At 35.1% G+C, this 12,183-nt stretch overlaps 1 protein-coding gene across 1 annotated transcript in view; it reads left to right on the plus strand.

Moving 5' to 3' along the window:
- The window catches only part of Upf2 (UPF2 regulator of nonsense mediated mRNA decay), a 101,230-nt gene that overhangs the window by 56,791 nt on the left and 32,256 nt on the right, over positions 1-12,183 (plus strand). The window contains 1 exon segment of the mRNA XM_040755526.1: positions 7,039-7,152. Coding sequence (XP_040611460.1) covers positions 7,039-7,152 — 114 coding nt within the window.

The raw sequence follows: 12,183 nt of genomic DNA on the forward strand, positions 1-12,183 counted from the left end.
TGCCTGTGTTTTATTGATTCTTGTCTTAAGAATTTTTATCTTGGATAGTATCAAGTTCTTTAAACAGTACTCTGGTAAATACCAAAGATCTTTTACCAGGCAGCTTCCCTTCCTTTCCAGTTCTATAAACCTGAGCAGACTCTATTAGTAGTACTCATGGACCCTAGTTACCCAGTCATCTTGTGGAAGTGATATGATAGAGCCTCAAATACAAGTTTGAAAATGACACTGCTAGTGACTAAAAGTGGACATTGGTAGACTTTGAAACAACTTAAGTTAGGATGTTAGCATAGCTGGAGAAAAGTTACATTCACAAAACTTTACAATTAGTTGTTTGGAATACCAATAAAACTATTGTTTGCTATGTTTAGTAAACACTATTGTATTCACTGTTTACAAGTCAGTAGTATTGCTGAGCACTCAAAAGAGAGCAGATAATTCCCAAGGCCAGGAACCGCACAATATAGTTCACAAATATGACGTAAATGTAAAAGCAAGAGGGAAATAATAAATTATGATTGTATACTTGCATAATGATTTATTAGGGGGAGTTCAGAGCCAGAAAATCTCATGAGGGACAGATTAATCTCTAATTACTTCTTGTAATGTTTATTTGTTGCTATCTTTATGATTAAAATTTTCCTGGGCTATGTTTTGCTTAAGTGTGTTTTAGATTTTCATAGACAATAGGGAGCCAGGTAAGGTTTCTGTGTTTAGAGAACTTGAGAAAAACTGAGCTCATTAAAGCTTAACAGTTTTGTTTTGTTTTGTTTTATTATAAAACTTCTCAAAACTTCATTAGGGTAATTGTGCTCTGTGAATGTAGTAGGAGGAGTATGATAAAGAACACACTTTGATAAATGCTGCTACTTCAGGAATAGATACAGCAAAAGTCATATTCTTAGTATGTAATTGATCCCTTGTACCAATGAGGATCTATTATACCTGTGAGCACTATGAAGGCACTATATCAATTATAAGCATCAGTCTCTCAACCAAACCCTAAATTAAGCAAAACACAAATTGTTGGACTAAGTATGATTAGTGCAGTTGGTGTAAAATGTACAATTAAGAGCATTCTATACATGCATACTTCTCCTACCCTGAAAATTGAAGCAGAAGTTGAAGGTATTGGCATAATTTATACTCCTGCAATCTTGGGGACCCACTGTTCTTAGAATAGAAGTTAGTTGAAGTAATTGATTGCTTTCCATCTCTCCCAGGATCTCTCCTTTCTATCTTCCTAATCTGCACACTCTCTTTCCTAACTTATTTCCCTTAGGCATTAAATGTGTTTTGTGTACAACTATTATCAAATGAAAACAAAGTAGCAGCTACAAAACCCACATGTGTCAATCTGATTAACACACTACACCCTACAACACTCATCTTTCATATCCTCATTTTGAGACAGGGACTTTCGTATCCCAGGCTTGCCTCCAGTTCACTGTGTAGTGGGGGATGACCTTGAGCTTCAGATCCTCCAGCCTCTATTGGGATAATAGGCATGTGCCACCACATCCCTTTGTTGTTGTTGTTGTTGTTTCCTTTTATTGGGATTTTGTTAGGCTATAATTTTTTCTTTTTTGTTTTTCTTAAACCACTATAGCAATATCCTTGATAGGGACCACCAAATTTCCTGATTACCTACTAGTTGATATCCTTGTAGATTCTAAACCACTGGACTCTCCTGATTTTTTAGAAGGCATTATTCTTGTTCCTCCCGGTTAATATCATGACTAGGACTTAGTTACTCAGGTGCTAAGCAGGTCTGTTTAATGAGAATAATTTTGCTCTTTGAAGTAGCATTTGTCCTAAGAATTAAATGAGATAATCTTTATATGGTATAGTACCTAATATAAATATCATTATCCTGGATCTTATCTTTATCACTGTTATCTTTTTAAAGCTAGATTTATATGTTGAGATTCCTTAGTCTTCTTTTGCACTACTTTTTTGTTTGAGACAGGATTTCATGTAATTCAGGCCAGTTTCAAATTCATAATCGTAGCAGAGCCTGGCTTTGAATTAATCCTCTTTGTTCCATCTTCCAAGTGCTGGGATTCCAGGTGTGTACTACCACACATGGCTCAATTCTGCTTTTTGAGTGGGAATAGAATTGTCTGGCTTCAATTAATGTTTCCCAACAACTTTAAGTCACCAGATGTGTATATCTTGCTAGAGCCTTTCCAGTGCATAGACAGTTGTGTTTTTTTTTCTTTCTACAAACCAGTTGTATCCACAAAACAGACTGATTATTTTCTTCAAAGAACATCTTTATATTTTACTTCATTGGATTTACTTTTGTATTTTCCCCATAAACTCAGTATATTTTATTCAACTGTTAAGGTTCTCTCAGATTCAGTGTCTGTGTTCACCAAATTCTTGTTGTCACAACATTCTGAAACACTCCAGTTCTAGCTACTTCTCATCATACCTGCTGCCACTGTCTTTCATAATCCACAGCTCGAGTTTTGACAATAGCTCTTTAACCAGGTTTCCCTGTCTCTGTCTTCTATCTAGGTCCACTATATTGCCACAATATGATCATATTTGCCCCCTTAAGAATCTCAGCTGAGAAGTAAAGCTGATAAAACTATATGTAGTCAAAGAAATTCTAGTTAAACAATGGATTTGCTAATTTGACAGATCAATAAAGCTAATAGAAGTGAGAAATCAACATTCTTATATACTTCAATCAGGTAAGAATTTAGATAAAACAGTTCGGCAATATGTTTCAAGATTGTTAGAGACATTCATACATTGAACAGCTCTGACAAAAGAATTAAAAAGCTTTGTTTACATCATGAACTGTACTAGGAAAAACTGATCACCTCAAAGCCCAACTGTAGGATTTTTAAAAAGGGTCAGATAATCACGATGCCAAGGTGATACAGTCACTTAAAAAATGGTTTTTATAAAATTTTGTCTTTGAATAGTGTAACTATGAGGAATATTTTTGTTTCTAGTATTCTTTGTCTTCCAAACTTTCATCAGAGTCTCCTTCTTAAATGAGGGAGAGGGCAGCTTTTGTTTAAGCAAATCATCTTCACTGACATCCTAAAAAATTGTCTTTTCTACATTTTTTAAATTAAAATTCATTATTGATGCATTAACTTTTCACAACTGACCATAATACCTCATGTAAACAACTTAAGAGAGAAAGGGCACATTTTGTTCATCTTCAGGAGTTGAATCCATGATTGCTTGACTCCCTGTGTTTGGGGGAGACCATCACGGTGGCTGGAATGTCACAATGGATGGGAAATAGAGAATGAAGAAGAAAGCAGGAACCAGGTATAACCTTCTAAGGCACAACCAGAGTGATCTACTTCTCCAACTTAGAGCCTGCTTCCCAGAGTTTTCCCACAGTATTCAACACATAAGCTTCGAAAAAGAAACATTCATAGTCACACTAAAACAATTGGTCAAAATAAGTTGAATACAAATATGTTTATGCAGTATATCTGTATTTTTATTATATGTATATGATTTTAAACTTACATTTGCAATTATAATATTTTATGTACAATAGAACATAAAAAAGTAAGTGAAAACTATGAGGCAAAGTGTGTTAGTAAAGTTCCAGATTTATCTTCGGCCGTCACTCCCTGACCCAGTAGGTTGACTGTGCATCTTTTGAAACTAATGTTCCACCAAAATAAGAATTATTTATGCAAATTATGGCAAATTTACTTTTTTATAAACTCAGAACAGATTACAAAATTGGCAGAAAATAGATTTGTAGAAAAGTATTGAATTAGTGGATAAAGTTAATATAAAGTCAAAAGAACAAGCCGGGCGGTGGCTGCCCACGCCTTTAATCCCAGCACTTGGGAGGCAGAGGCGGGCAGATCTCTGTGAGTTCGAGGCCAGGCTGGACCGACAGCCTCCAAAACAATACAGAGAAACCTGTCTCGTAAAATCAAAAAAAAAAAAGTCAAAAGAACAAATTATAGAGGGAAAAAGTGTGTTTTTGGACATGTATCTATTAGCCCTTCTAGAAGGGCCAACAGTTTGTTTTTTATAGGGGAGTAGTAAATGATTTACATAGAATACGTTTAAAGATTTATGGTGGACATATCTGAAGAGGTTATTTGGTGATACACACTAACAGTGATTAATCTAGTTTTATCTGCCTTTAAATATTGAACTGGAAGCAACATTTTTGTTAAGAATAATTGGTAATGTAAGTAAAATCTTGCCATAGTAATCACTGAACTTAATATATAAACAAATTCGTGTTGTTGGTCTACATTTACAGAAGTATTGCTTCTCATTTACAGAAGTATTGCTTCTCTGCCTTTTGGCTAAGAGCAAGTGTAGTTTTGCTTAAATTTTTTGATATGTCTTTGATTATAAATTTTAAAGAAATGATAGTGAAGAATACTGAATTGAGGAGTTAGGATAAGTTAGTGTGGTTTCCCCCTTACCCCATTACAGTCTTTTAAAATGTTTTCAGCTTTTCTTCTGAACAACAGAAATGGAGATCATTGGTCTTCCATGAACTTTTTAAGTTTTCATAGTTCTGAAGGAAAGAAAAAATAGATTACATAGAAATAGGGAGGAAAATAGTGATTTGTAGGCAGGAGAGATGGCTGTGGTTAAGAGTACTGGCTCACTGGGCGTTGGCGGCGTACGCCTTTAATCCCAGCACTCAGGAGGCAGAGGCAGGTTTATCTCTGAGTTCGAGGCCAGCCTGGTCTACAAAGCGAGTTCCAGGACAGTCTCCAAGACAATACAGAGAAACCCTGTCTCGAAAAACCAAAAAAGAAGAAAAGAAAAAAAGAGTACTCGCTTTTCTTTCAAAGGAGCTGAGTTTGATTGTTGCCAACACCCTCGTGGTGACTTATAGCCACCTGTAACTCCATTTCCAAGGAACGTGGCATGCCTTCTCAGCCTTCACAAACACCAGGCACACACATGGTGCACATACATATTTGCAGGCACTTGCACATAAACATAAAATAAAAACAAATATTTTTAAAAAGTGATTCCAAAATCTGAGAAGGGTTGAAGGTGGGGAGAAATGCAAAGAGAGTAGCTCATAGGTGTGTGGAGTGCAGTTGGGTGACAAGAAAGGCTAACTATAGTAGCTAATAAATTTCAAAATAGCTTGTAGGACTTGGTGGGAGCTCAGAGATAGAACATGTACTTGTTCTGCTCTGGCTGTGTTTTTTGTTTGTCTCTAATCACAAAGGTATCATTTATCTGCAAATAATATGACTACAATGAAGTTTTTTGGAATGTTTTTTATTTTGTTTTTGCTTGATATACGTTTGTTGATACTTTGGGTTAGATTGAGTAATAATGGCCTCCTAGTTTGCTCTGGGGTTTTAATAAATGTGGTTTTATTTTTAAAGTCATCACTAAAGAGACTGGGTATGGTATCACACACCTATAATCCTAGCTCCCATGAGGCAGAGACAGGAGGATTATTGCAAAGGCTACCTAGTAAGACCCTCTCAATCAGTCAGCCAGTCAGTCAGTCAGTCAGTCAGTCAGTCAATCATAGTAAGACCCTATCTCAATCAAACAAAAATCACTAAAATTCTAAAAAGTCTAAATACTTATCTCTGTTAGCTATAGAAAGTAGATACCTAAAAGTCAAATCCCATTGAGTGTTTAGTTGTCTGTTTTAGAAAAGTTCAATAAAATAATGATCATGAAGTATATGGCTGCAGATAATATTAGCCCTCCCCCCTTTTAAAACTTGGAATTCTGTCATGGATGAGTGAAGTAAATTTCAGTTGATAGCTGGGAAATTTGAATCATGGTGTTCATTCTAGTCAACTCATTTAATACTTTTGACATCTTTCTCCTTTCTCCCACTTTCCCTGTGTCTCTCCATACCCCTTCTGTTAGGATAAAGTTGAGGGGAATCTTATGCGTGGATTCCATGGCAGGCAGACAGAGCTTAAGTGAGAAGTTTTATTAGAAAAGGGGGGAAGGAGGAGGAGAGAAGAGAAGAGGAGGGAGACAGGAAAAATCCTGTCTGCCGCAGGAAAGAGTGGAAAGAGAAGTGAATGTAAGTGGGCAGGGGTCTGTCTTTTAAAGAGGTCCTTTGCACCTGTGTGTGCAGACTATGCAATCATGGGACCCTGGGCTGATTGGGTACTACCTGAGTGCATTCTGCCTGGTGACAGGGGCAGGCCAGCATAATGCCTGAATCCTTACACCTTCCCCTACTGCACCAGAAGAGAAACAACTATCATTTATTTCCCTGAATGTTGTAAGTATTCTAGATAAAATATGTGGATAATATTCTGGAAAGAGTATTGAATTAATTGAAGATGCTACCATCTCATGATCATTGTTTACATAATGATTTCTAGACTATAAATTTGAATTTCATATGAAAATACAATCCTACAGTTAAATCTAATTACACTTATCTCAGTGTGTCCATATTATACATACTGTTTTAGTGGAATTTCACTACATTTGATTTTTTTTAATTTACGAATTAGTGTAGAGCTCACACTTGCAAAGGATTTGAACTCTGACACATGATTATTTCTGGTAATGAAAACAACAGTGAATATATTCCATGTTTCTTTGTAGTGAATTATGAAAAATATGTACATAGTTCATAGTAAATAACATGAAAATATTTTTCAATTAAATGAGCTTTTAGCATTTATATTTTTTAAAGCAGCATTTCCTAAAGTGTGTTCTTAAAATATTAATCTGATGTGCTATTAATTGATAGTATTGATAACTGATAAAATTGCTTAGATCACTAAATTAACTTACGAAATGTTGATTTAAACTAAATGGTTTACTTTGAGGGCTTCTTTAAACCTGAAAAAACATTGTGTTGGTTCCCCAAATTATTTGATCATGGAGCAGTTTTGCAAAGAATTTTCTAGAACTGGTGTGGACAACTTGGGAAAATTTTTCCTTAAAATAATTTGAAGACAAGAAACCTTTTCCAATTTATTTGAAATATTTGAAGTGAGTTAAAATATGTTAAACTAGTTCTTACCACAGGTATTCAAAATATTGATTATCTAAGCAGTGTCTTTTAATTTATAGGTACGAAAAAAGGACCAGATCAATATTGAAACAAAGAACAAAACAGTCCGTTTTATTGGAGAACTAACCAAGTTTAAGATGTTCACCAAAAATGATACACTGCATTGTTTAAAGGTAAGTACTGCAATGTTTTTAATAGAAAAAAATTGTTTTATTTATAAGTTATAGATAAAATGAAATGATTAAATATTTGATTAATTGGTAAGTGCTTCAATGTTTTTAATAGAAAATTTTTGTTTTACTAATAAGTTATAGAAAATGAAATGATTAATATTTGATTAACTTAATTTGCCAAAAGAAATATTATTAATATGTGAGCAAATAGAAAACAATTAATAAGATAGTAGATACAAATGTAGTAATTTCAGTAATTAAATAAAAGGGACAAAGTATATCAAGTAAAAAGTATAAAAATACAATAACTAATTAAAGTAACTTGGTACAGCCTGGTTTACAGAGAGATTCCCAGGGCAGCCAGTGCTGTTACACGGAGAAACCTTGTTTTGAAAAACCAAAAAACAAAAGAAAAAACAACTTGGTGCTATCTATGAGATGGATGGTCTTAAAGATGTAGACAAAATAGGCTAAAGTAAAAAGACAAAGTACACTGTATAAATACTAGTCAAGAAACTGGTCTCACCAAACTGTTAACAAAGTTTGTGAGGCAGTAAGCATATTGAACAGAATCTCTCTGATTTATGGAGAGGCCATCTTAACAAGAAAATATTATACATCTGATAGCATAACTTCAAAATACATAAAGAAATAATCACAGTAATGACTAGGAAGAAATAGAGTAGAGTTTGATGAACAATTTACCAAACTTTTAATTAATATTATTGTTTACTGAAATACTTCAGATTATGTTTTCTGTCCATTATGAAATTAAATTAGAAATCAAATAATAACATTAATTTTATGTGGTAAAGTTAGAGCAGAATTGATAAACCTGCATTTTAAATGATCAATCTTTTTCTAAAAATTTTCTTCTAAAACAAATTTCTATTTAAACTGCATGTTTTTACAGTTTAAAAATACTAATAATCATTGTAAATATTCAGAGCATTAAGCATCCTTAGCTTCCCTAGGGAGTCTCAGGAGAGTGCTTAATAGCAGAGAATGTCTCAGGCAGACCTCGGGCAGCTATCTAAGAGTGACTGGGAGCCGTGCTGGAGATGGTTTAAATATATTAATAGATTTTTGTGTAATCTCTGGAGGAAGTATACATGTTTCCTGACATAGAATTCTGTTTCTAAGAATTTATTTCAAGAAAATAACCATCAGTATATGCACAGATTAATCTGCAGGGATTTTTATCCTTTTTTTTTTTTTTTTGGAGAGTTTCTCAAGCTTACTATATTCTTGCCCCAGGTACTTAAGCCCAGCTTTTATAACATTTTGTATGTTTGTTTTCTGTCATTTTCAATAAATACTTCATATGTCTGCTTTATCCTGTTAGTTAGGGTTTCTATTGCTGTGAAGAGACAACCATGACCACAACTCTTGTAAAGGAAAACATTCAATTGGGGCTGGTTTACAGTTCAGAGGTTTAGTCTATTGTTATCATGGTGGGAGGCATGGCAGTGTACATGCAGACATGGTACTGGATAAGAAGCTAAGAGTGCTACATCTGGATGAGCAGTCAGCCGGAAGAGAGAAAACCACTGGGCTGGGCTTGAGCTTTAGAAATCTCAAAGCCTGCCTCCAGTGACATACTTCCTCCACCAAGGCCAAATCCTTTCAAATAGTGCCACTTCCTATGAGTGTATAGGGGCCATTTTCATTCAAATTACCACACACTTTTAAAAGATTTACCCATTTTAAAGTTAGTGTTTTGACTAGCATACAAAGAAATAGGTTTTATTGTGACATTTTCATACACATATATTATTTTACTAGTTCCTTTTCACCCCTCCCCACTATCCTCTCCTTCCCAGTTTTGTTAGTTTCCCTCCTCCCTCCAGATAATTACTCCTCAGTTTTCATATGTTCTATTACCTTATTGTTCCTTACCCCTCTTTAGACCTCTTTCTTTTCTCTCATTGTTCTCTTTTCTACACACACACACACACACACACACACACACACACACACACACACACCACTGTTCAACATAGATTTCACATGATAGAAAGCTTCTTTATTTTACTTAACATAACCATCTATTTTCCTATGTTACAATTTCAATCTTACAACTAAATAAAATTGTTTTGAATCCTTACTATTAGAATTCCATATCTTGCCTATTGTATACAATAATATAACAGTAAACATGGATGTTCAAGTATTTCTATAGTATAGCCACTAGCCATATGCTTAGAAGTGGTATAGTTAGTCATTTGGCAGTTCTGTTTTTGGTATTTTGAATAGTAGCTGCACAAGACTGTATTTTTACAAGATCTAAATAAGGGCTCCTCTCTGTCCAGTTCCTCATCAGCATTTGTTGTCATTTGTTTTCTTTGTGGGTACATGACTGTGTGTATGTGCCTCTGTTGATGGTGGTAGGGATGTACTAGGTTAGGTGTGTAGGTCACAAGGCAAACTTTTACCTTAGGCAGGATCTCTTTGTTGAGTTTCCGTGCATGGTAAACTATCTGACTCAAAATTTTCTGGGGAGTCTCTTGCCACTTCCTGCCATCTGGCTGCAGGAGCATTGGGATTACAGGTCCACACTACCATGTCCTGGGGATTCAAACTCAAGTCATCACAGTTGGCATGGCAAGTGTTTATTGAACCATCTCTGCATTCCCGATCTTTTTTGTTTGTTTGCTTGCTTGTTTGTTTTGAATGATAGCTATTCTGATGGGTGACATAAAGTCTCAGTGAAGTTAGGTTTTGTTTTTTAAGATGTATTTATTATTGTGTGTGGGTGTTTTGCCTGCATGGATATCTGTCTAATAATGCACCATTGTGTGCCTGGTCCCTACAGAGGTCAGAAAAGGGCACTGAAACAAGTGCCATATGAGTGTTGGGAACTAAACCTAGGTCCTTTGAAAGAACAGTCAATGCTCTTAACTGCTGAGCCATCTCTCCAGCCCTTGATGTAGTCTAATTTGTATTTTCCTAATGGCTAAAGATTTTGAACACTTTTTCACATATTTCTTAGTCACTTGTATTTCTTCCTGTAAGACTTGTCTATTCAGTTTATTAACGAAATTTTTGATTGGGTGTTTTGTTTTGTCTGTCACTATCTAATTTTGGAAGTTCTTTATAGATTGTAGATACTGCTCCCTTGTCAGATTCTCCTTGTGCTGCATGTTGTCTGATCATTCTGGTGTTTACTTCCTTTGCTGTACACAAGCGTTTAAAATCATGTGATCCCATTTGTCAGTCCTTAATGTTGGTTCTTGAGCTATTGGAGTTCCTATGCCTATATGTTGAAGTGTTTTGAACTGTTTTTTGTGTAGGATGAGAAAGAAGGTGGAGAGAGGAGAAAGAGAGAGAGAGAGAGAGTGTGTGTGTGTGTGTATGTGTGTATAAAAGCATGCATGTACATGTGAAGACCAGAGATTCATGTTGGCTGTTTTCCTCTATAGTCTCCACCTTATTTCTTGTGACAGGATCTTTTCAGTGAGCCTGAAGGTGAAGCTCATTCATTTGGCTAGCTTGGGTAACTAGCAAGCTGTGAGGATCTAAATTAAGGTCCTTAAACTTAGAGGTAAAGTATTTGGCCCACTGAGCAATTTCCCTAGACCCCTTGTTCCACGATTTCACAGATCCCCTGGAACTGGAATTACAGATGGTTGTGAACTCACCATGTGGGTACTGGGAATTGAACCTGGATCCTCTGAAAGAGCAACAAGTGTTCGTAACAGCTGAGCCATCTCTTCCAGCCCTCAATTGTATAATCATTTTCACACATTAATTCTGCCAGTCCATGAGTATGGGAGGTTTTTCCATCTTCCAGTGTTGTCTTCAATTCTTTGATATTTCAGATTTTCATTGTAGAAGTCTTTTCACTTCATTGTATTACCTCCTGCCTCAGGTTGTTTGTTAAGCTTTTGTAAATGGGATTTTTTTTAACCCCCTGATTTCTTTCTCAGCAAGTGCTTTTACTCACAGAGCCATCTAATTAACCTGGTTTGCAGTTTTTGTTTTTTGTTTAGTTTTTTTCTGAGAATTTTTATGTCTATGCTCCTCAAGGAAATTGCTCTAGACAATTTTTTGTTGTGTCTTTAGTTTTGGTATCAGAATAAGACTTGCTTTATGTGGGGCTAAAGAGATGGCTCAGAGGATTAAGAGCACTGGCTGCTCTTCCAGAGGTCCTAAGTTCAATTCCCAACAACCACATGGTGGCTCACAACCATATATAATGAGATCTGGTATCCTTTTCTGGCATGCAGGCATACATCCAGGCAGAACACTGTATACATAAGAATAGATAAATCTTTAAAAAAAAAAAAGACTGGCTTTATAGAATGAGGAACAGTTTTGTGACCATGAGCATTGGTATCGGCTTTTTTTTTTTAAAGCACTTGCTAGAATTTAGTAATGAATCTATCTTGTCCTGAGCTTCTTTGTTAAGGGACCTCTATTTATTGTTATTGCTGGTTAAGGGTCTGTGTAATAGAATTTTATTTTGGTATGTGATCTATATCTAGGAATTTGTTTCTTGTATATTTTTCAGGTACTTTTGGAATATGAGTTTCAGTATTCCATAATGATATTCTGGATTTCACTGGAATCTTTTATTTAAAAGTTTTTAATTATTTATTTTATGTATATGAAAGTTTTGCCTATGTGTGTGCATCACCTGGTGCCCACATAAGTCAGCATCAAATCTCCTGGAACTGGATTTAAAAATGACTATGAGCCATCATGTGGGTGCTGGGAACCAAACCCAGGGCCTCTACAAGAACAAGTACTCTTAACCACTGAGCCACTGCTCTATTTCCTCTTTTTCATTTCTAATATAATTAACTTGATCTTATTTTTCATTCTTTTGTTTAGATTGTCTTCTGGTTTGTTGATCAATCTTAATTTTTTTTTAAACCAACTCTTTATATTGAGTCTATGTATTGTTCTTTTAGCATCCATTTTATTAACTTCTTCCCTGATTTTTATTTCTTGCTATTTACTCTTTGGGGGTTTGTCTTGTTTTTGTTTTTCTTATACTTTGTGCATCATTAGATTTATTTATTTGAT

This window comes from Mesocricetus auratus, unplaced genomic scaffold (assembly GCF_017639785.1).
Source record: "Mesocricetus auratus isolate SY011 unplaced genomic scaffold, BCM_Maur_2.0 Super-Scaffold_100013, whole genome shotgun sequence".
Lineage (NCBI taxonomy): Eukaryota > Metazoa > Chordata > Mammalia > Rodentia > Cricetidae > Mesocricetus > Mesocricetus auratus.